Genomic DNA, 22,906 nt, shown 5'->3' with positions numbered 1-22,906 from the left:
ATTAATGAATAATTAATTAATTTTGATTTGTTTTTGGATTGTTTTTTGTTTATTCATACTTTAGCAAAATATGTTTTTTTTTTTTTGTTTCAAAAAGATATACATAATCAATTCAATTTCGTATTAAATAATATGAAAAACTTTAAAAAACATATTGTATGTAGACTATATGTATTACAATTAATGAAAAATTAATTCATTACGATTTGTTTTGGATTGGTTTTTGTTTATTCATACTTTACCAAAATATGTTTTTTTTTGTTTCAGAGAGTTTTACTGAATTCTGTTAAGAATTATGATTGTTTTTTTTTTCATTTCTTTTATATAGTTTTAGATTAGCTTAGTTTCTTTTTACTTTGTATTACTTCTTTTTATTGCTCTTGCCATTTGTCTGTGGAGAGCACTCATCCTCAGGCTCCAATTCGCTGTCATCTTCATCATCCGAATACTCCTCGTACATTTGACCATCGTCATATTCGCCCAAGTTCATTTCCGCCTGGAGAAGAATTGTAAATTATTTTTGGAATAATTTAAATAAGAGTTTAACAGTTAACAATTACCTTGCCGCACACATAGACCGGCCCCGTGCCTTGGACAAGCTTAAATGTGACGGATCCATTGGGGAATTCAACATTTGGTCTCAAGCTTCGAGTTTCTCCGACCTTTAAAACGGCAATGGGAATTTTGACTGTCTTCTTTTCACCGTCATCGTTCACGTTTGTTTCCGCCTGCAAATGTGCGAGTAAATTTGTGTTATGCGATATTAAAGCACAACCTCTCACTGCCTCTCTGCCCCCTTTTGGCCAGACAGAAATCTTTCAAAGTGTTGGTCAGTGTTTTTCCATACCTGAACGACATTGAATTCGCCGGACTTCGCCTCAGGTCCCAGGGATATCTGTTTGATGATCAGCTTGTGTGAGTGAACGATGTACTCCTCCGGAATTTCCGGCACATCGAACTGTGCAATTGGCTCCTTTTCACTCAGCGTAACACCTGAAATAATAGTAGCCGTTAATAATACATACATTTACATATGTATGTAGTCTGCCGGTAGTGCTGTGTAGGCGAACTATTGTATTAGGCTCTGCCGTTGGTAGACTTCAAAAAATTATGGTTGATTCCTCACCGTAGAAAGATTCGGACTCCATTTGTATGCTCGTAGACAAGTTCTTGTACAGTCCAATTAAAAAGTTTATGAAAACTTCTACTTTTCACACGTGCCCCGTGCAATGGCGATAGCTGAAGAGTCAAACGCGGCTGGAGTGATGCCTGGCATTCATCGATGAAAGCGATATATTAAACCGCCGATAGCTTATGCTGCTTATACTGCATATACAAAGAAATTTTAAAATTTGTAACTTATACGATTATGAGTTATTAGATACATATCCGAGCTTAGGTTTAAGAACTTTCGCATTGTATAAAATAACAAATGAATAAATAACTACGATTTTATTTCGTGGTCAATGTCGGTAGATCTGGTAACGCCATACATGCATAGCCAGCACATCGCTAACGTACTCTGCATCCCTAGTTGGTAGCTACCATTTTGCAAAAGTTTTTGCTCAACACGTGCTCGGCGCTTGAAGTTTAGATTTTAAACTATATCAAATAATTGAAATGGCTGAGGAATCATTCTATGGTAAATATCATTTATTGACGTGTCTTTCGCGTATTGTGTAAGCGGCTGCAATTGGATTATTTGCACTGTGCTCGGCTGCGTTGCCGGCTGCCGGCATTTTTATTCAAGGTTGCGGATGTATGTGAGTGTGTATGTGTATGTTCATTCGTGCATGGATGTGTGTATATTGTATGCATACACAAGAATATGAACTATCTGTGTGGTTAAACGTTTAAGTAGTTGTAAATCCACGAGTAATACGTATAATTTTATTAGGTGTCACCCTAAGCGCGGAAAACAACAGCGTCACCTGGGACGTTGTCGCCGATGAGGACTATGCACGCGGTCAGAAGCTGGTTATCAAGCAGATTCTGCTGGGCGCTGAGGCGAAGGATAATGAATTCAACGTGGTTGAGGTAAGTGCGCCAGTGCAAATCAAATATGAGTATGTGTGTGCGTGTGTGTTTGTGTGTCTGCCTGAATATGTGCGTGTGCGAATCTCTTATTGTGTTTGGGGCATGGACCGGTTTAAATTCTCCAAGCACGCGCAACATTTTGCTGTGGGCAAAGGGTAATTTTGTCTGTATCTGCAATACGCGCCCTTTGTCTGATTGTCGTTGTTTGCATAGCCGTGACGTCACAAATGCCCAAAAGTCTGCTTTTGCGTACGCTCAAGCTTTTTATACCCTCTAATAAAGTGTACCTGAATATAAGTCGTTATGTAGATATGAAAAAATATTTTATTATATTTTATAAAAGCTTAGCTCACAAATTTTAAGTATAAAATTAAAAGAAAAACCAACTATTGAAAGGGTATATAGTTCTTCTGTATATCTATTTATGTATACTTAAACTATTTATAAATAGTGTTTTAAAACACATCCAAGAAACTTTAAGATTTGTTGGGAAGTAAATGTAGTGCCACTAACCAATGTACAGGGTACTTTTGGTGCGACTACTTATAATTCGCCTAATGTAACTGTACAAAACAAAACACATTTCATTATTGACTTAAGCGTCATGAAATTTGATCAACTTGACTGCTGTCATTGTGGCAGTTGTTGCTGTCCCTCTTGCTGCTTCCATTGTCTATAATTTCTAATAGCTCGGCGAAGCTTTTGGTGAATCTGAACATGTTGCGCGCCTTCCTTTGCAGCCGGCAAACAACGCCTGCCGCTGCAATATTCCAATTCCAACAGATAAGCTCGCACTGCAGCTGCTGCAGGTCATCACGCAAAGATAATAAATTCTGTATAGTACAATTTAAATAATGGTTTAATAATATGATAAGTTGTATAAGTTGATCTACTTGCCAGCGCAACAGTTGCATCAATGGAGCCGATCTCTGGGCCTTTAATGATCACCAATGAAACACTTGTCATCTGCTCCGTCACGAATGCTACTGTTGTTATCTTTAATGATTCAGCCGCCGTGTAATCCACGTTGCCCTTTAACTCTGCCACGCATAGTTCGAGGCCATTATGCTGTTGGGCAAATTGGTAACAAATTGAAATTGTTATTCACATGGCTTTGACCTTTTTAACCGTACCTTTTGTGTTTCAAGCTGAAAGTGTGGCGTCATACTTTTGCCCAGTATGAAGAGCGCATTGATTAGGACGCCCACCAACATGCCGTACTCCAGTGACCAGAACAAACAGCACACCACGGTAAACAGAAAAGGCACCATATCGCGTTCTGTGGGTAGATAAAGACGAGAGTTAGGGATTTAGTTATAAACTTGCTTTGATCTCATAACGCCCTATCTACTCACTTTTCGCACGCCAAATCTCAGCTATTGTGTCGTACTCGACCATAAATAACATGGCTGAGATGATGATGGCTGCCAGTGTAGCTTTGGGTATGTAGGCAAAGACATGGGTTAGAAAGGCGAGTGTCAAGATTATTAGAATACCCGTAAAAGCGCCGCCCAATGGAGTTTTGACACCGCTCGAATTGTTGATTGCCGAACGGGCAAATGATCCAGTTATGGGCATCGATGAGAAGAAACTGCTGAATAAATTGCAAAAGCCCAATGCAATCATCTCCTGTGATGCATCCACAATCTTGCCCTTAGCTGCAAATACAATAATAGTAAATATAATTTATAAATATAAACAATATATCAAAGATGATGCTCTTACGCACAGAATGCTTTGGCTATTGAGATAAGCTCCAAAATGCAGAGAAAGGGTATTGTACCCACGGCACTTCCTAAGTTGGAGATCATCTGGCTGAAGCTAACTATTTGACCCTCTTCATCTACGGTTTGAAATGGCGGTGCACGAAAGGGTGGCAAGCCCGGCGATATTTGCTCGCTTATGCGGAACGGCATCTCTTCACTGTCTCGGCTCAACAGATAGCAGAGCAGAATGCCAATGATGACGGCTAAAACGTTGCGACAGAGCGATAAATACTTGAGCAGTGAACGACAACCGCAAGACTTAAGATCCTTGAGTTTCTGTTTGTATATAAATATAAATTAATATTGTTAACGATGATCAGTGAGTAATCCCGCACTTACTCTCATTAACAGCAGCAAAACCAGTGTACAGCAACCGAGGAGCGCATCATTGAGCCGCGTCTCTTGTATGTGACCAAAGAAGTTAATCCATGATTTGAGAAACTCATTCGATTTGCTTTGTATACCAAAGAGATTGTTGATCTGACCGCTGCCCACAGTTAAGGCAGCTGCCAAAGTGAATCCCGCTATCACAGGCGCCGAAATGAAACGCACCAATACGCCGAGATTCAAAAAACCCAGCAACAAAACAATGCAGCCCGTTAGAAAGCATATTAGGACGGCATAGTCTGGATTACCATCTACGTGTGGATAGGTCATCATAGATATTATGGCTGTGGGACCTGTCGATAAGTTAAAATAACCAAAGATTAGCCTAATAAAACCTGTTTACACCAGTGTAGTGTCGGTCTGTCTGTTTGTATACATGCTCCTTTAGTGATAAGAGAGTATATTAGCTCTGGGCAATGTTCGTCATACTAGAAATGTGGAACATGTACCCATCTCGCTTAATAAGTATTAAGATTACACTGTGTCTATTGAGCCTTTGACATATCAGTTGAACTCTTTTATGCAGTATCATATAGTCGGTAATGCCTGACTCTTTTATCTTTAGTCTAGTTAAATTATCTTACTCACCCACTGTAACGTCCTTGCAGCTGCCAAAGATTATGTAGAGGAAGCAGCCCATAAATGACGAGTATAGACCATAGACCGGAGGTAATCCGGCGACGGCGCCATAGGCAATTGCCTGCGTCACTGCCGTGAGGCCAACGGTCATACCCGCCACGAAATCAACTAGAAGGATTTTCCAGGTGTATTCAGGCAACCAAGTGCAAATAGGCAGCTTGCGCTTAATCGCATTTATGCTGCAGCAGCTCTTGGACTTCTCGCGCAAGGTGCTGCAAACGTTGGGCAGGTGCTCGTGATAGAGTTCATCTGGATAGACAAGCAGGGAGAGCGGGTAATGAGGGAGTAGTACTTGAATTTTGATTAAAAGCCGCAAATGATTTCGCGCCGCTCGCTTTCTTATCTAGTTGACAATGTTTTAATATTATTTAGTGAATTCACTTTAATCGATTTGAAGTGGGCCACAAAATGTTCGGTTCAGTTTTACCTGACACAAATTAAAGATTCTCAAGTCTTGATTGAGATTCGTCGTATATCAATAACATTCGATACGAAATATTAGTAAAATTCCATTGACACATTATAGATGTTATTTAGGGTCTTAACGATTTAGATAACTCACGCCTTCCATGTTGGGGGCGTTATCAATATTTGAGGAAATGAGTATTATTTTTTTAACTTTCCATGGGATCTTTATGATCTCATTATCTATGAGAATTACTTGACTATTATATATGACAGTAATGTAATTTTTATTGAGAGTTTCTTTTTCCTTTCAATTAATATTATCAAACTTAGGTTTGAAGTATTTGTTCCAGATAGAAAACATCCATTTGATGAAGATTCTTTTAGATTAAAAACGTATTTCTCTGCCTACTTAATGAGCTTACTGAAAGGCTAAAACTTTAAATCTGTCAAGTTTCCTTGAAAGTGTTCGATAAATAGGTGAAAAATCAATATCAGTTTTTTAATCATTTGGATATAACTCTCATATTTTCTTAGGCTAATTTACTAAATTTACTACACAGCTTCTTCATAGGCTTGCAAAGATACTAAGTACTCCTCTTTCTGGATACCTTCACTCTTCAAATCAAACACATAAATCTTTTCTTAGGTTAAATTTCCTTCAATTTCTGGATAGATCAGATGTATAAGTTATAAAGTTGCTAAAAAAAATATTTTTAACTATGCTTTCACTTTCACTTCCTGGATATCTAAGTTTTCTCTGGTAATTTCACAAATTTGAAGAGTTTCTCATTGATATTTATATTAGAAGTACATTATTAATTGATATTTGGATTTCTTGCATTATATTTGTATTATAAATTCGCATTTCCACCCGTTTTCTCGGAAAGCTGTCTCATGTAGCGTTGGCTTCAATTCAGTTTCTATGGCTCACTTATCAATATTGCAACGTACCGTCATAGTCGCACATGTCTGCGTATATTTGCACCTTTTTTAAACTTTACTCGTTTCTCTCGACAAGCACTTAACACTAAGTGAATTTTTTATTAGAAACTTTTCGACAAGTTGTTTGAAATAAAGCACGTGCTTTCCGATTCGCCTTCTTAAGTGGAAGATTGTATGGAATTGCTATGCGATGTTGTTTCTGCCAGTGCAGAGCGACGAATGCCCGCCTAGGTAGCATTGTTCCCGTATATAGGTCTATTGTGGTTACGCCTACGATTTGTATCTTTTCTTTTCTTTTTTTTTTTTACCTTTTGGTTATCTCAATGTTTGCTCCAACCGATTGAAATCAGTTAACGCCGGCTATACATAATATATATGACAGCAAGTTGATATTTCACACAGAGCTGGGCAGGAGGAGGGAGCAGCTCGACTTTGATTGACAGGTCAGAAGCCTTATCGATCCTAGTACCGAAGTTCAAACACCCTGCCACTGCAGTCTTGCGACACTCGTGAATATATCATTATTAATACAAATTAAATTCTATAAGTTGAAACGTTGCAGTCGAACGGAACCGACTCCTGGAGCTTTTTTCGAAAAAGAAATCAATTCCTACTTTTTTACACCATTTTTAATTTTAACTAATTTAATCTCTTTGCCCATCTGTCGCTACAGGTGACCACAATGAAGGATTCTGTACAGATTCCCATTGCTGTATTGAAGGCTGGCGAGACACGCGCAGTCAATCCCGATGTTGAGTTCTACGAATCCAAGGTGACGTTTAAGCTGATTAAGGGCAGTGGACCCGTCTATATACACGGCCAGAATATCAAGGATGATGTTGAGGTTGTTGATATGGAGGAGGAGGATGATGAGGATGATGGCGAAGACGACGAGATTGAGCATCCAAAGAAACGTGCCAAAATCGAGCCGAATGCTGATGGCAAAAATGCCAAGACCCCGAAGAAGAAGTAAATGCCAAGCGTTGAAGAAGAGGAAGAAAGATGTCTCTAAGCTAAATCTGTAGATTTTAAAAGTGTTTTAGGCCCTATAAACAATACAATTACAATACATAACATAACATAACATACGATATGTAAAACTTGCAACATATATATTACAACCTACTATTTAGTTCCTTTCTCTGAGATTCTTAAAATCAGCAACAACATTCAATTCACTTACTAAAGTACTATGATTACTGATGATGTATACAGACGACTAACACCTATGCAATAAGCCAAGTTATGTAAACAGTAAACAGTGAACAGTGAACACCAGCGAATAGTGAACCCTATTTGAAGCACATATTTGTATATAAGTACTTTACAAAACAAAAATAACTTCAATTCAAGCTGAACTCTTAAAGCTGTACTCAATTTTTATACATCAACAACAAAAAATAAACACAAACTTATAAAAAACGTAACTAAGACATTCTTAACTATTTGGTTAAAGCTAGAGCGCCACCTAACGTCCACTTTACGTACTAATTGTTCTAAATTGAAATTGCAAGTTTCTAAGGAGTGTCCAGCCATTTGGCATGTGTGCATGAAAATGCGCCACCTAGCGTCCATTTTATGTAACAGTTGTGCTTATTCCTTACAAATCGAAATTTTAGTGAAGATAAATTTCAAATCTACGGAATGAGATATTGGATCAGACTTTTAGATATAGTCTTCGATCCCACATCTTGTTACAAATAGTCTTCGAGTTTTCCGAGTTAACTAATATATATAAACTATTTGCCCTTAACAGCGTTAAATAAAATAAGTAGGCTTACAATTTAGGGAGTTAACATTGCCTTTAATGATTTCACTTTGTAGAATTTCTTAGCTATATAGGGGTAAAGTTCTGGATGTAAAAATAGTTTCAAAACATTTCTAAAAAAGGAAACCGCTGCGGGTATGCTTTTAAGAAAATGTTCTGAGCCATTCTAATTTCAAAATATCTTTAGATAGGATTAGGCGGTGCAGTCGCTGTTGCCGTCAGTGATGCTGTGGTGCTTAGTTGGCACAGGGCATCGCCTTGATCCGCTCGAAGGCTGACTTCTCGAGCGACTCGCGGTGCTTGGGATCGGCGACATTAATCAGTTCGTACATGCGCTGGCGCACATTCTTGCCAAACAAGGAGGCAATGCCATGTTCAGTGACCAAGTAATGAACATGAGCACGGGAGGTGACAACACCAGCTCCTAGAGGATTATGGAGAAAAAGGAATTAGCAAAGGAATCTGTTGGTTTCGCAGCTGGCTTTACCTGGCTTAAGCAAAGGCACAATCTTGCTCTCTCCTTTGTTGGTGGTCGATGGCATGGCTATGATTGGCACGCCCTGGCCATCAACGGCCTCAGCTGCCCCGCGTATGAAGTCCACTTGGCCACCGAAGCCAGAATAGAAACGCGTACCAATTGAGTCCGAGCACACCTGGCCAGTCAAATCCACCTCAATACAGCTGTTGATAGCCGTCATGCGGGGCTGGAGCTTGACAACACTCGTGTTGTTCACATAGTCAATAGCCAACATTTCTGCAAAGGGTCACAGCACATTATGGAGTCTATATCACTAACATGAGTTGAGTACTCTACCGATGAAAGGATTATTGTTGACAAAGTCGTAGAGGGGCTGATCACCAATTAGGAAAGAGCCGACAATGCGTCCCTTGTGCATAGTCTTTTTGCTGTTGGTCACGCAACCTTTTTTGACCAGTTCTACGACACCATTGGCGAACATCTCCGAGTGTATGCCCAGATCTTTGTGATTGTGCAAGGCGTTTAGTACGGCATCCGGAATGTTGCCAATGCCCATCTGAAGTGTGGCTCCATCCTTCACCAAATTCTCAGCTATCAATTGGCCAATCTTTTGCTCCACATCCGAAAGCTTGCCGGTGCCATGCTGAGGTAGTTTATCGTTTACCTCAATGGCGAAATCGAAGTGCGACTTGTGTATGATACTATCGCCGAAGGTGCGCGGCATGTTGGGATTGATTTGAGCTGCAAGCATACAGGTAAAGATATAATATATATATATATATATATCTATAGATATATAATAACTAATTTCCTTACCAACAATCTTCTTGGAATGCTGCAACGCTGTACGAACGCAATCGACGCTGGTGCCCAGCGAACAGAAGCCGTGATTATCTGGCGGCGACACGTGTATGAAGGCCACATCGGGCTGAACTATTTTCTTGCTGAAGAGCTGAGGAATTTCATGCAAAAAGATATGCATATTATCTCCACGTCCCTCGGCAACGGCCTTGCGCACATTGCCGCCCATGAAGAAGGAGTTTGAACGAAAGATGCCCTCATACTCCGGCTTGCAGTACTCGGCTGGGCCTTCCGTGTGCATATGACAGACCGTTACGTCCTTCAATTTGTTGCACTTGCCATACAGTGACATGGTGTTAAGCAATGTCACAGGCGTGGCGGCAGCTCCCTGCGCGAAGACTGTGTCACCTGTGAAACAAAGTACGTTCAAGTGGAGATTGATTAGAATACATTGGCATTGATTGATGACAGTCTTTCATAAATGTGATTGATGCCCTGTGTGATTGATACCCTGATACTCTGATTGATAAAAGTCGAAACTTGACTCGTATTTATGATTGATTGATAACCTCATTGATTGACGCCTCGAGGGATTCATGCTCTGATTGATTATCCTGATTGATCACCTAAAAACTATAAAATTCATAAATATGATTGATTGAATTCCTGATTGATGGACTACCATCCGCAGTGGATACATCATAAACTACTTTAATTTGATACAATAACTTAGTAATGTATGGTCGATTGATGCTGATTGACTGATTACTCTGCTAGTAGCTATATTTTTTAGAATTTACTGATTGACTTTATTCAGTTATATTTCAATAAATGTTCGCTGATTGAATGATTGATGAACCAGGTACAGCCTCAATCATATGGTCTAGGAAACTACATTTTTAGTTGTCAAGTTTAAAGAGTGCGCACTGTACTTGATACGTCTAGTTGGCCTTGCTAATCGTCCAAACGATCAGCGAACTTACAGTATATGCACAGATACACACATATGATATATATTTACATTTACATATGTATGTATAGCTGTAGGCATGCCAAATTTCTATTTATATGGCGCCCTACCGATGCAAAATTCTGTCAAGAAGCTGCACTTCCTTGTTTTTGATATTATATGCAAGCAAAAATGACAGTGTGTGTGTACTGTGTATATAAATCTATTCAAATATGCATTTAGATAAACTACAATTACTTGATAAGATTAACAAACACTATTTACATTTAATAAGTTGTTTATGTTCCTCCTAATCAAGCTTATCGAATAAGCCCTGTACGCATGTCATGCAATCGCATACGTAACAGCTGCGTACCTGCCTTAAAATGTTATCGAACCGAACGATGCCGCGTAACAAAAAACAAAAATGAATTTAAAAAAAAAATAAAAACAACAAAAAGAGAAACTTTTCCAAACGTTATGACGTAGTTGATTTAGTTCTGCGCGTGTTTTGCAAATTGATCTAAATTTAGAACGCCAGTGCTAACCAGCGTTAGATCGCAAATGAAAGAAGAAGAAAAGTCAGTCCGAGTGCGAACTATACAACTTCGACTTAAAACGTAAATAAACTGTACATCTTGGTGGTGGGCGTGGCTAGCTTGAATAACTAGTTTCATTAGGATTGATAAAGGTTTTAAAGATAGGGAGAAATGTTGTGCTTTTGGCTCTTGCGCAACTTGTCGATTGGAATTAATTCAATCAAAGCCAAATTAGAATCAACAATTTAGCAATTTATTTCGTATTGGGAACTGTATGTTATCAAAGCTATGGCACCGCCCACATGGAAGCAGCCAATAAAATGCTAATGCGAATGCGAATGCCGCACAGCAGCAAATTCTGATGTTGTTGCATAATGTCCGACATGCATGTGTTCATTAAAGCAGTCTCAGTTTATATAGTTATTAATTTCGTTCTTATCAGCACAGCTGTAAACAGGCAGACCAGACGCGCAACTGTGTTATGTATATGTTTATGTATGTGTACATGTGTGCCTGCCTATGTGTATGTGTGCGTCTCTAAGTTGAGCTTTTCTCGTACAAAGCTGAACAGCTGGGCAGAGTACAAAGTACAAGACACTATTCAATAGTGTTCAACACTGTTTTCTAAGAACGAAAGAAAAAACAACTGATATTTCTATCTGCTGATCTAGAGTGGAATTATGCATACATTATGTATAGATTAGAAAAGTGTATTCGGCATACGTGGGGGTTGGTCATAAATTACTGATATGTTCATTGTCTAATCGTAGGACTAATCACGGTCAATTGATTTCTATATGGCGCCTGCTACAGAGCACCCTGTAATTGGCTACTTGATTTGTTTGTGTACCTAAACACGCACGCATGCACACAAATAAATATGTAAATAGTTTAGATTTACAAACGCCACACAAACAAACACACATACATCCATACACACATATTTTATAACAAAATTTGCATGCGCTAGTGACAACCCCCGTGGCCCTTCATTTTGCTGTAAACTTTGGCTGTTCGCATTTTCATTCTGTTTTTCTGAGCTGTCAACTCGGGCCAGTTTGCCTATGGGGGGAGGAAAACAGCAATCACGGTAGTTGCTGGCACATTACATAACCCAGTCGTTTTAGCATTCCGCTATGCTAGCTCATAGAATGGGCGAAAATTGGGCATTTCAAGCGGCAGCAGACTTTTCCGTATTACAGCGGAGCTTACTTACCAGACTTGATGCAGGCAACAGCTTCCTCGGCCGACACAATTGGCGGTTCGCGTGGCAGCGGATGAGACAGTTCATTCACATAGGTGAAGTAATTGTTGTGCGTGCCTCCTGCTGCGTTAGCCGTTGCCACTGGCAGCAGCGTCTTCAATTGGCGAACATTTCGAGTAAGTTGCTTGCTCATGATTGCGAGAATTTAATTACAAACAAACTAGCGGTAGATATTGCAGTTTTTTCCTTAAAGTTGTGATTGCAATTTTGAGTTTTACTGCACGCCTAGAATGATTCTTATTGTGTCTTGCCGCTCCAGCGGTGCGTTTCCAACTAAGCGCAAGCTTTACCTCATCGCAAAAGCTTTTAGACAGTGGACTATTCAAAATATTTCCTGAACTGGGTTGCAATTTTAATTTAGTCTTTTATAATAGTATAAAATATTTACATTTTTAAAACAAAAATGTTAAAGAAAATTAAATGCAAACATGCATTGTGTTCCTATTTTTATTACTATTTTTGATAATCTGCTTAACAATATGTGTAAGTCAATTTTTAACGTTGTACAACACTATAAAGTGAGTGACATTTGTTGCACAGAGCGCTAAAATTCAAAATGTCAAAATAACTTGAAAACTTTCAATGTGAATCTAATTCGGTGTTAATTGTGCTTGGTAAAGTTGTTTGTTGTTTGTTATTTCCCATTTGCTATTTTCATTCATTTCAAACTTAATATTTAACAATATTTTAAGCTTGCATTGAAAAATAATAAAATTAATAATTAAACTAATAGATTACTTTTTAAATTAAAAATGGCTTGCTTCAACAAATAAATTAAAAAAAAGTCAGCAAATCTGAATTATTCTTGAAAATTTTTTTTATTTTGCAAATTTTGTTTATTTTACTAAACATAAATATATTAAGTAAATAAAGAAACATTTTATTATAAAATTACTTTTTTTTAATTAGCATTTATTTTATTATATTTTATTATTATAAATCCTAATAGATAAAAGCGCCTTTTGGACTAACAATTAAAAATAACAAATTATGCACATAAATTTAATACTTATAAAATATTATTTTATATATTAAGAGAACTTATGTGAAAAGTAAAAACTATACAACAAAGTTGGAACTATTTACATGCTTTATATTACCTACAAAATGTTTATTCATTTATTACTTTATAATATATATGTATATATATCTTGTTTGTATAGATTTCTGCGTATTATTCAGAATATATTGTGTTTATATATGACTAGCTAATGCATTATGGTTTCTTTAGTTGTTTCTTCTCAAAATTTGACTTCGGCACATTTGGGGGATATACATATATTTTGTAGGATCTCATGCAAGTCAGGAATATACGAAATGATATTTTTAGGCGTCTTGATTTTTTTAGTTTTGGACGGACCCTAAATAAAAACCAGATAAGAGTATACAAGTCGGGAATGCTCGACTTGAAGCCTTAAATAAAACGGCACAATTGAAAATTTAATTAGTTTTTTTGTTGGCCTATACAAAATCTGACTAGAGAATATATATATATATATATAAATATATATATATATACATATATATATATATCTAAGTAGATATATAAATTGTGCTGAATTGAATTTTGATTTCTTATTGTATAAAAATTTCAATTTTATGCGAATTGTTTGCGTTGATTGCGATTTCGATTTCGAGTAGTTTTTGAAGTTGCTTCATCTTTCATCTGGGGTTTCTGCTTTATATATGTATAAGAGTTAGCGCTACTTAAAATGATTTACTACATAACTATAAGCTAGTAACTAGGCTAATTTGCTATGATTAGAATCTGTGTTTTTGGTGATCTATAGCTTTATCTCCTTGGCAACGTCATATTGAGGCAGAGCTCGTGATCCCGCAGATCGCCCCAGCCCCCATTGCCTTTGCGTAGTTTCGATTTTTTTATCAAACTGGGCACCGTCATCATCAACGAACGCGGGAAGAGCTGATGCGAGTTGCGTGCAATGCGCAAGACGTGCTGCACCTTGGAAATCACTTGATTGGACTCGCAGTTATTATTCTTGTGATGAACGCCACTGTCATGAAATAAAAAATTTATTTAGTTGATATATTACTATCTCTCTAGGTACGTCTTCATACATACCACTCGCCAATGTGAAAGACCCGCGGCCCTTTAACAATCATTGCGTGCAGTTTCCTCTGCAAACACTGCTGTGATACATGCTGCAGCGACCAATCCCAGTTGTAGTCATCGTAGCTGCAGAAGTGCCGAGCGCAGCGCCTGATGCTCGTCCAAGTGGTGCGATTGAAGGCGAAGCCCATGTTATGTTTGCTGCTGATCCAGGGCATGGACTCCACCTATGGAGAGGGAACACGTGAAAATGAAACGGGCATTAGTGATAGTTACAACATTTCAACTCGAGGCGAACAGTGAAGCAAGAAATATTTTGTGTACATGCAAATTATTATATAGATACATAACACATATGTAAAAACAATTATAAAGAATATACAATTATACATTTTTTTATAACTTAAGCAAAAAATTAATCAATTTAGAGTTTCCTGCCAAATAGGCCCAATACACAGTGCATGGTGATAAGCATTGCCAGACTTGTAATGCTACTGATGAATGCATGGTGCATGAGGCCATCTCTAAAAACTGTTAATGGTAGTATTAGGCAATTTGCAATATGCATATATTTGCATAAACGATTAACGATATATTTAACGCTTACTACCTTGCGATAGTCTTGGACGACGCTGCGCCTATCGAGCTTGGCGACGCTTACGCGGGCGCGCAACTGAGTACGTACGTGTGCGTGTATGTGAGTTTGTATGTGTTTGTAGAATTTAACGACATGCCACAATAGACGTAGACACACACAGAGAGAGAGAGACAAAGAGAGCGGCAAGCACACATTCACAGAATAACAACATAAAGAGAAACAACAACAAAGTTAAATATAAACAAAATGAAGTTGTAACGGTAACATGCATTACGTATCACACTTAGTTGGTTAACATGCCAATAGAAAAGCCAAAAACAAACAAAATGTGCTCTCTACTTTATAGCAATGATTTGAGGGTGCTGAATTCGCTTTGAATTTTAAATTAAGTATATAAACATTAATCGTTTTTTTTTATCGAGGATGGTGCTACCTTCTGATAGACGGAATACAATGACGGCAGTACATGATAATTCCAAGTTTGTGCACCATTCTTATTGATATTATCATTGTTATTATTATTAGTGTTGGATGTGGCGGTGACAGTGTTCATGTGGCTAGTTCTTTTATTGTTCATCATTTTGTTATTCTTATTATTGTTATTGTTATTATTATCAACGTCTGAGGTGTCGCCCACATAGACCTTGGCGTTCTTTAATGAAGTGCTGGATGATAGCGCGGATGAGGACGCAGTTAATTGCTGTGAAATTCTATTATTATTATTGTTATTGTTGTTATTGTAATTGTTCCTATTTGATCCTAATAGACTGTTTGACGAGATCAGCGAGGAAGCATACGATTTTTTGTTAGTCTGCATCAAGTAGAGAAGAACGCAGAGAGATAAGATGATATTTAGATACGAATATGAATTGCAAATGCAGGTGTTCATGTGTGTGTGTGTGTGTGTATTAGAAAACTTTATAGATAGAAGTTAACATACATATGTACAACATACATATTCAGAGCCAAATGAGTTACATAGAGATGTCCTTATGTATGTATGTATACATCTATGTATGTATGCACAGAGCCGAAAAATATAATAGCACCACTGATTTAATTACATTTCTAGGATAAGAATTACATTTCGGGTAAGGATATATCGAAAATTTAAATCATTACAAAATGTGTGGTGCTATTATATTCTTCGCCACTGTTTGTGTGTGAAGTACAGTGAAAGCTCTACAAACGAACCGTGTATTAGTGCCTATGTTAGTCGAGTAGCTAACTAACTACAAGGACATAGATATAAAATGCCTTAAACATTTATACTACTGAGATCGCTCCAACGAGCTTTCACTGTAACCGATTTATATATATATATATTTGTAGCCCTACTGCTTGACATGATGTGTACTTAATGTTTAAACAGTTGTATATATAATAACAATTATATTGGCATAAGCGTGGAAAATTGCTTTGTTTTTGTTTTTGTTTTTTTGTTAATAAACAAAAAGTAAATAAAAGATATTAAAATGTTTGTTTTTGAAGCAGCTTTTGTTTGTTGTTGTTGTGGTTGTTGTTGTTGAGCGACTAAGCGACTAACGACAATTTCGTAGCCAAGGCAAAGAAGCACAGAGAGATGTGAGGCATAATTATGCACTAGGTCGGCTCTCACCTTGCTGTGGTACGTATAATAGTTGAATGTCTTGAGATAGGTGCCCAGCGAGAGGATATTGCATTGTGGACACAAGTCTTTAGTGCGCTGCTGCATCATGGCCAGCAAATAGAGAAAATCCTCGGCCACATAATGGTCCTCCTCCAGGAACAAAACGAGACCTGACCCCAAAATAGGATTCCCTGAATAAGTTAAACATATTTGATTGGGATTTCGGTCATGGCTAACCGGTATGAAAGCGTGTCACTTCCAGCTCGTTGAACACTCGATTCGCCTTCCACCACCAATGATGCTTCGTCTGCGTGAACTTGGCCTCACGATAATGGCCGTAGAGATCGGGATATAGTGCATTATTGCAGTTGCTGATCAGAGCTCTGAAAAGGCAAATTAAGTTGCGAATTAAATTCACTTGGCATTGGACGGCTGCTCTCACTGCTCCTTCTTGATGTTCCGGGGACAATCGTTGGGATCGACGCCTGGATATTCGTGCGGATGCGTTTGTATGGAGTACGGATAGAAGATCTGTAGCACCTTACAGAAATCGATTTGCTGCACCAGATCGTTTATGTCATCGTCGTAGAAGTCATGCGAAAAGATCAGCAAAGATTTCGAGATGTCGCGCGCCTGCGCCAGACTCACAATCAAATGGCGCAAGTAATTGATGCGCGTGTGCACCTGTAAATTCAAAATGTTCACTCATCATTAAATCGATCATCCGCCATCGATCATTCACGTTCCCACCTGTACGACAATTATCACAGAATCGTTTTGCAGCGGCCCGAATGTCTCCTCATTTAGCACCAGCTGCATTTCGTTGTATCTCGCTATTTGACGCTTGATCTCCGTGTTGTTCGGCGGACGATAGACCTCAAAGCTAATTGTTGTCGACGAACCACTGCCCGAGCCGACCATCGCAGACCCGCTGCTATTCAGCTGGACACCTAGAGAGAGAGAGAGAGAAGCCGGAAAAATTAATGATTGAGCTGCCTGCCTCTTATGCTTAATCAATCAAACACTCTACATATTCAGTCGATCTGTCATTTGCTGCTCATCAATCAAATGTAAGCATTAGTCGCTGTCAATCAACCAGTGAAGAGGTCAATCAGCAGTTATTCAGTCAATAATCAGTCTATTAAGCTGTCATCAATCAAGCAGTCAATCAGTAAGTCAACTGCTGCATCACTCAATCAATCAGTCACTCTCTAATGCGTAGCTCTTACATAGCATCTGTCAGTCAGTCAATCACCTGGTGCTCTCTAGTTTATTGTTATCAATCAAGCAGTTAATCAGCTGCCGTTCATCAATCAAAGCATTATGTTATCATCAATCAGTCATTAGCTTATGTCAGTCAATCACTCAGCATGAACTGGAGTCAATGATGGACTCAATCAACTGTTCCTTCCTGCCACTTTCGCCCCTCTTCAATCAGTCAATCAGTTAGTCCTTGCCGCACTCCATCTCTCTTGCTTTTAACTTTACTTCTGCCGCTGCTCACTCAATCAATTACTCACCTGCTGACGAGACGCTGTGGTTGCGCGTGTGTGGTGTCAGGTATTTGTGCAGCGTGGCCGGAACCATGGACATTATGGCATCCACGGAGTCGTTGGTAACCGATTCGCTGAGCATTGCATCGCGGCTGTCCACTGTGCGGGCGGCAACTGGTTATCAATCAATCGCTAAGCCAACTTATAACGGTACTTACAGTAGTTAAAATTGTGGTACTGCAGCAGGCCGAAGATGCACAGAGCCAAGATGAAAATGCTGCGCATATAGAAATTGTTGCGTTTACGTCCCATTGCCCCCGTATTGGGTAATGGTATCAGTACACGACCTACAAGTAGTGCGAGCGCGATATAGAACAAAGTCGATCGATCAGTCTCTTGGACCAATTACCTCTCATTTTTGACATTTTCCTTACTCAACGGCTGAGTTGCTAGCAAATGCCTACTGGGCTAGCCCTTTTATAGCGCCATCTGGAAGACAGTGATTGATAGGTGAAAATATAGCAGTGTGTATATAGGGACACAGTGAAACATCGCTTGAATTATAAATATATAAAAATAAAGACAGTTTTAACATTTTTGCCTAACTTGTTATAATATGGATAGACTAATAAATAGAGTAGAGTAGACTTGATTAATACGCAGTCGTTTACAGCCTTTTGAAATCCACATTTCATCCAAAAAACTCAAATGGTAAAAGTTGTTGGCTGAAACAGAAGAGTTTCGGACTGAAGGAATGCACATTTATTTTTATTTATATATTATATTTAGATATAGAAAATTGATAGAGTATTGCACAGCTGTTTATACTCTGTTGAAATCTTGATCAATTTTGATATTGATCTCAAAAATTTTAATTTTATTCAAAGTGAAGTAAAATAAAAATTTCTCTAACATACATTTTCGTTAAAAGGAGTGCACACTGTATGACAATATGGTAGTAGAACTAATTAATTAATTCGTGTTCTTTTTTTTTTGGTAAATATCTTATCAAACTTCATAACAGTGCAATGAATTTTACTAAAACTTTCCCAACATTTTTATACAATGATCGCATTGAAAATTGGAATCAAGTGGATTCGATGTCAGGGATGGAAGGGGTGTTTTTGCTTTAATTATGAAGTGCAGGTGTAGGTAGAGTTGATGCGCGTTTCAAAGGCAATCTTGGTTTGAATCTTAGTCGTATTGTCAGTTTTAAATCGTTTTTTTTGTTTTTAATACTCGATACAAGCTATGGAAATTATTAAAGAACTCAGATAGGACTGCAATCAGGGTATCTCCTAGTCGGGCATCCCGACTAGAGTTTTGTTACTTGTTTAACTTGAACCTACTGCTGTAGAATAACACGTTCATTTCCGCATGTATAGCAAACACACACATATATATATATATATATATATATATAGCGCATGATTGTTGAGATTATATCAATCGATTAGCAGTACTAGGCATATCAAATAGTTCTCGAAGTATATATGATTCTGTATATCGATTAGTTTAGGCAAGGAAAATGTGATGTCAGGTCTACTTTTCAAGCACGAACGTTTTATGGTGAGCCAGCTGCGAATGAGTCAAAATAATATCTTGGAACTCAACTACAATCTCTCCTGGCATTACTCTACCTTTGAGCTATGTTGTGAGGGAGAGAAGGAGAGATGTATCTGGAGAGAGGCAGACAGAAAGAGAGGGAAGGCGAGAAGGCGGCACTTCGTCTAGCCTTCCCATCTTGAGCCGACGATAAGTTCGAGCCGCGACGAGGGCCGTCGCAATGGCCTCCTAGAGACACGTAGTTGCTGCCTATGTTGTCATTAAGCACCTAGCAATAGCCGTCCCACCCGATCCACTCGATTCACTTGCTGGCTTGTAATGTGGGCGATCGTGCGGCCTCGCGTCAATCGGCATAAAAATAGAAACAAATTTTTGGCGACTGCCTCGCGTGACAAAAAAAATATATATATGATATATATTTTTGCGGCAGTCAAATAGATGCGAAAGGGAATGTTAATGCAGCAGAGCCAAAGAAAATTTCAAGATATAGTCTAGCAAGACTACACGAAACTGGCAAACTAAGTTCGCTTCGATTGATGGTTACTAAAAGAATGATGGATGAAATTAGAATGCAATGATGATATATTGTAGCATAGATAATGCACATAGGGAACTGACGAAGGAAAAGAATCGTTTTAGAAATTTAATTAGAATTTCTAGCATAGATAAACAATGATGATCGAAAAGTTATTTAGCGCTAAATATAAGGTATAGAATTGTAGGTTAGTCTCTAGGGAAGTTTCACACTTGGCTGATCCTAGCTCTAAGACTACAGAAACTATACTTTAGGGCTGCATATATAGTATACAGTAGAACCATCAGCTGCATTAAATCAGTCACATTTTACGTCTTAACGACATTTCACGCCTGCCATTGGACGTTTCTATAGTTATATAACCAGATATATACTCTCTTGTCACTTAGTGAGCGAGTATGAGCAATTGTAAGCTGTCATAGATCTGTGGACACAAGTAAGTAAAGAAGAGAGAAACTAATAGATATAAGAGAAAGTATGGGAAAGAAAATGATATGATAGGATATGATATAATATATGTAGTTCCTATTGGTAATGAGAAGCTTTGATAGATAGGTCAAGTAGTATACATAGATATGTAAAAAATATATCTCTATCTCTATAGAATAATACCCATATTCAATATTAAACCATTTCCCACATTTTCTTTTCTTAACTGCTCACTGCGTCCCGCCCCCTGAGCTATATCGGCAAGTCTCTATCTATAGCTCATTAAATGTCGTTTGCCATCCAATGAAAATCGTAATTGATTGCAGCGCGTGTTCTTAACGCCCCTTGAGACACGCCCCTCAAATGTCATGGCAGCATTTCCACTTTTTTTTTGGTTCTTCCCTCCACAATGACAAACATTAAATTTATTTTCGGTTAATGAAATCAATCGAATTTCCATAAATAGTAAAAAAAACAAAAGTAATTTTTTTATTATGTTTTTTGTTTGTTTCTATTGAGGACGTCGCTTGATGACGCTTGAACTGGAGCTGAAGCCCAAGTGGATTTGGGTCTAACATTTGACTTTGTGCTTGAACTTTGTATATCGATTGAGGCAGAAGTAGGAGCGGCCTAAGGATACCCTGTAATCTACCATATAAGCATATTCACTTAAGGCTAGGATATCGATCGAGCATTGAGAGAGCTCAGAGCTATAAAGCTAAAAGTATCCAACTACAAGATGCCCTTTAACCATTGCTCTGCTTGCATTTAGCAATGCCCTTACATATTTATTTTAACTAATATATATAGCCTACAACTAGGGGCTGCATAACAAACGAGCAAAATCTAAATATATAGTATATTTACAAAATATAGTAAATTAATATTTATTAAAAGTAAATATTTCAGTTGGGCCTCTAAATTATTTGGTCAGTTTATTGGGGCGCTTATTATTCGAACAAGATTTATGTTTATATTTAAGATTTATGTTTATTTCATAATTTTTTACACTTCATTGCTAGAAGTACAATATGCCTGATTTTTATAACGCACGCGTAAAGGGTATTTAAGTGCAATTGTACTTGACTCAAGCGGACACTGCGGTTAAAAGAGAGACAGACAGTGAGAGAGAGAGCACGGGAGAGAGAGGCGGTAACTGTAGCAGCTTTTTGTATACCGCTGAAACAGGTATGTTTGTATTTATTTATTTACTGTTTCATTGTTACGAAATCGAAGCGACATTCATAATACCGAAAATGCTCGTACTTGTTATTGTTTTTGTTGTTGTTGCCATTTGAATGGCATCTGTGCTAATTGATGGAGAATTTGTGTCTGCTATTTTGGCATTTCATCTCACCTTTGGCTGAATTTGCAAGTGCGCAATGTTTTCGTTTGTGGCTTCGCCTTTGCTGTTGGCGGCATCGTTGAACGTTGATCGATTTTTCAGTTGGCTTCCCAAGTCCAAGTCCAAGTCAATGCGCAGCGTAACGGCTGCTGCATTTAAATTGTTGTTGCCCTCTTGTTGTTGCAATTTGGAACATTTTTGCAAAAGTTGCTCAATTGATTAATTACTCAAATAGATTTTATTGCTCTTGTTGATGCGCGCCTTAAGGCTGAGATTCGTGCAATATCTATACACACACGCGCACACAAGCACATGCTGACACACACTCACACATATGCGGACTCGCACCACCACGTCTGTGCATATCTTTGAAATCTAAACGGATTAAGCTACATTTTATTAGCTGTTACGCATTTGATTAGAGCTCATACGTTTTATGTAAATTATGTATTCACTTTTTGCTTTCTTTTTCTTTGGCATGCAGCAACAAAATTCGCTTTCGCTATCCGTCCGCTGCACACGAATGTACCTTACGGTGCGCTCTCCGACGACTGAAAATCAAAACGAAACAGCTGTCTTGTGATTGCGCTCTCCAACACTTAGCAACCCACTTAAGGTGACCATATCAGGTGAACGATAACGATGATTGTGGGTAAAGCAGTGCTACTAAGGTTTGAAAAATATAAATAAATATAAAATATAGATATAAATATTTATGTACAAATACGTAATTAAAATAACTAAAATTTATAAATATATAGAAATAGTAAAACCTAAGATTTATTTTGTTTGTACTGCTGCGCGAACAAAATTGTCTGCTGACATACAGCACTTTGCCGGTTCAAAATTACCTTTGGTGCCTTGGAAATATTTTCAAATCGTCTTAGGTCAAATTATTTAAGCTTTACAATTTTATACTTAATTGAAGTCAATCAGATGCGGAAATTTTAAAGTGTGAACAGTTTCAGACGCTGATCGAATAAACAAATCGTTTGCAAATAATGTGCAACCCTATGGACATACATCGCAATATCGGTGCGATAAATCGATAGACACAATAGTTCACTTGGAGTTGGAACTGCAGCCTTGGTGTCGTCGTCGTCGCTTTGCACCAAACCAACATTTTTTGTTACACATATTCCAAAAATAATACGAACGCGCGTGAATCATACGCGACGTCTCGGCTGACAAAAAATCGAGTGTACATAGCATAAAATATATAAAAATATTCAGTTATTGAATGTATATATATATATATATTTCTAATACCCGAATACGCATA

At 38.0% G+C, this 22,906-nt stretch overlaps 5 protein-coding genes across 6 annotated transcripts; 1 reads left to right on the top strand and 4 right to left on the bottom strand.

Moving 5' to 3' along the window:
• Positions 1-193: 193 nt before the first annotated feature.
• Positions 194-1,267, bottom strand: LOC111596414 (nucleoplasmin-like protein). The gene is made up of 4 exons (XM_023310626.2): positions 1,127-1,267; positions 848-993; positions 561-728; positions 194-496 (listed from the first exon to the last, which is right to left on the bottom strand). Exons 1-4 carry the CDS (start codon positions 1,146-1,148, stop codon positions 362-364), a joined length of 471 nt encoding a protein of 156 aa, XP_023166394.1. The 5' UTR covers positions 1,149-1,267; the 3' UTR covers positions 194-361.
• Positions 1,268-1,527: 260 nt separating this feature from the next.
• LOC111596416 (nucleoplasmin-like protein) lies at positions 1,528-7,591 on the top strand. Its single transcript, XM_023310628.2, has 3 exons — positions 1,528-1,642; positions 1,898-2,037; positions 6,853-7,591. Exons 1-3 carry the CDS (start codon positions 1,621-1,623, stop codon positions 7,150-7,152), a joined length of 462 nt encoding a protein of 153 aa, XP_023166396.1. The 5' UTR covers positions 1,528-1,620; the 3' UTR covers positions 7,153-7,591.
• Positions 2,427-6,830, bottom strand: LOC111596415 (sodium-independent sulfate anion transporter). The gene is made up of 8 exons (XM_023310627.2): positions 6,189-6,830; positions 4,779-5,078; positions 4,143-4,483; positions 3,767-4,079; positions 3,393-3,695; positions 3,171-3,316; positions 2,935-3,105; positions 2,427-2,870 (listed from the first exon to the last, which is right to left on the bottom strand). The coding sequence occupies exons 1-8, from the start codon at positions 6,202-6,204 to the stop codon at positions 2,640-2,642; spliced, it is 1,821 nt and encodes a 606-aa protein (XP_023166395.2). The 5' UTR covers positions 6,205-6,830; the 3' UTR covers positions 2,427-2,639.
• Positions 7,592-7,962: 371 nt separating the features above from the next.
• LOC111596418 (4-hydroxybutyrate coenzyme A transferase) lies at positions 7,963-12,331 on the bottom strand. Its single transcript, XM_023310629.2, has 5 exons — positions 11,931-12,331; positions 9,242-9,634; positions 8,762-9,166; positions 8,435-8,701; positions 7,963-8,371 (listed from the first exon to the last, which is right to left on the bottom strand). Exons 1-5 carry the CDS (start codon positions 12,109-12,111, stop codon positions 8,184-8,186), a joined length of 1,434 nt encoding a protein of 477 aa, XP_023166397.2. The 5' UTR covers positions 12,112-12,331; the 3' UTR covers positions 7,963-8,183.
• Positions 12,332-13,536: 1,205 nt separating this feature from the next.
• LOC111596410 (alpha-1,6-mannosyl-glycoprotein 2-beta-N-acetylglucosaminyltransferase) lies at positions 13,537-22,898 on the bottom strand. Of its 2 annotated transcripts, XM_023310619.2 has the most exons (13): positions 22,476-22,898; positions 22,056-22,290; positions 21,637-21,999; positions 18,159-18,238; positions 17,968-18,096; positions 17,777-17,908; positions 17,007-17,206; positions 16,699-16,940; positions 16,494-16,639; positions 16,266-16,426; positions 15,081-15,458; positions 14,062-14,276; positions 13,537-13,993 (listed from the first exon to the last, which is right to left on the bottom strand). In XM_023310619.2, exons 4-13 carry the CDS (start codon positions 18,172-18,174, stop codon positions 13,771-13,773), a joined length of 1,842 nt encoding a protein of 613 aa, XP_023166387.2. In that variant the 5' UTR covers positions 18,175-18,238; positions 21,637-21,999; positions 22,056-22,290; positions 22,476-22,898; the 3' UTR covers positions 13,537-13,770. The 2 variants fall into 2 exon arrangements, with proteins under 2 accessions (XP_023166387.2, XP_023166389.2); XM_023310621.2 differs by lacking the exon at positions 15,081-15,458 and having other exon boundaries at positions 21,637-22,290.
• Between the last annotated feature and the right edge of the window lie 8 nt (positions 22,899-22,906).

This window comes from Drosophila hydei, unplaced genomic scaffold (assembly GCF_003285905.1).
Source record: "Drosophila hydei strain 15085-1641.00,03,60 unplaced genomic scaffold, DhydRS2 tig00008144-arrow-arrow-pilon, whole genome shotgun sequence".
Lineage (NCBI taxonomy): Eukaryota > Metazoa > Arthropoda > Insecta > Diptera > Drosophilidae > Drosophila > Drosophila hydei.
This window is presented reverse-complemented; position numbering and strand designations above follow the sequence as displayed.

Bases quoted from the DNA above. Each gene is read 5' to 3' on its own strand.
- LOC111596414 (XM_023310626.2), bottom strand. From the start codon at position 1,148: ATGGAGTCCGAATCTTTCTACG. The intron at 729-847 runs GTATGGAAAAAC...GCACATTTGCAG, and splicing joins GCGAATTCAATGTCGTTCAG to GCGGAAACAAACGTGAACGA. The intron at 497-560 runs GTAATTGTTAAC...ATTCTTCTCCAG, and splicing joins CGGTCTATGTGTGCGGCAAG to GCGGAAATGAACTTGGGCGA.
- LOC111596416 (XM_023310628.2), top strand. From the start codon at position 1,621: ATGGCTGAGGAATCATTCTATG. The intron at 1,643-1,897 runs GTAAATATCATT...TAATTTTATTAG, and splicing joins GGCTGAGGAATCATTCTATG to GTGTCACCCTAAGCGCGGAA. The intron at 2,038-6,852 runs GTAAGTGCGCCA...CTGTCGCTACAG, and splicing joins ATGAATTCAACGTGGTTGAG to GTGACCACAATGAAGGATTC.
- LOC111596415 (XM_023310627.2), bottom strand. The intron at 3,317-3,392 runs GTGAGTAGATAG...ATCTACCCACAG, and splicing joins TGAGATTTGGCGTGCGAAAA to AACGCGATATGGTGCCTTTT. The intron at 3,106-3,170 runs GTACGGTTAAAA...TTTGCCCAACAG, and splicing joins TTCAGCTTGAAACACAAAAG to CATAATGGCCTCGAACTATG.
- LOC111596418 (XM_023310629.2), bottom strand. From the start codon at position 12,111: ATGAGCAAGCAACTTACTCGAAATGTTCGCCAATTGAAGACGCTGCTG. The intron at 9,635-11,930 runs GTAAGTAAGCTC...TTTGTTTCACAG, and splicing joins TGTTGCCTGCATCAAGTCTG to GTGACACAGTCTTCGCGCAG. The intron at 9,167-9,241 runs GTAAGGAAATTA...GTATGCTTGCAG, and splicing joins GCATTCCAAGAAGATTGTTG to CTCAAATCAATCCCAACATG.
- LOC111596410 (XM_023310619.2), bottom strand. The intron at 16,941-17,006 runs GTGGGAACGTGA...TTGAATTTACAG, and splicing joins CTGTGATAATTGTCGTACAG to GTGCACACGCGCATCAATTA. The intron at 16,427-16,493 runs GTTAGCCATGAC...TTTTGGGGTCAG, and splicing joins AGTGACACGCTTTCATACCG to GTCTCGTTTTGTTCCTGGAG.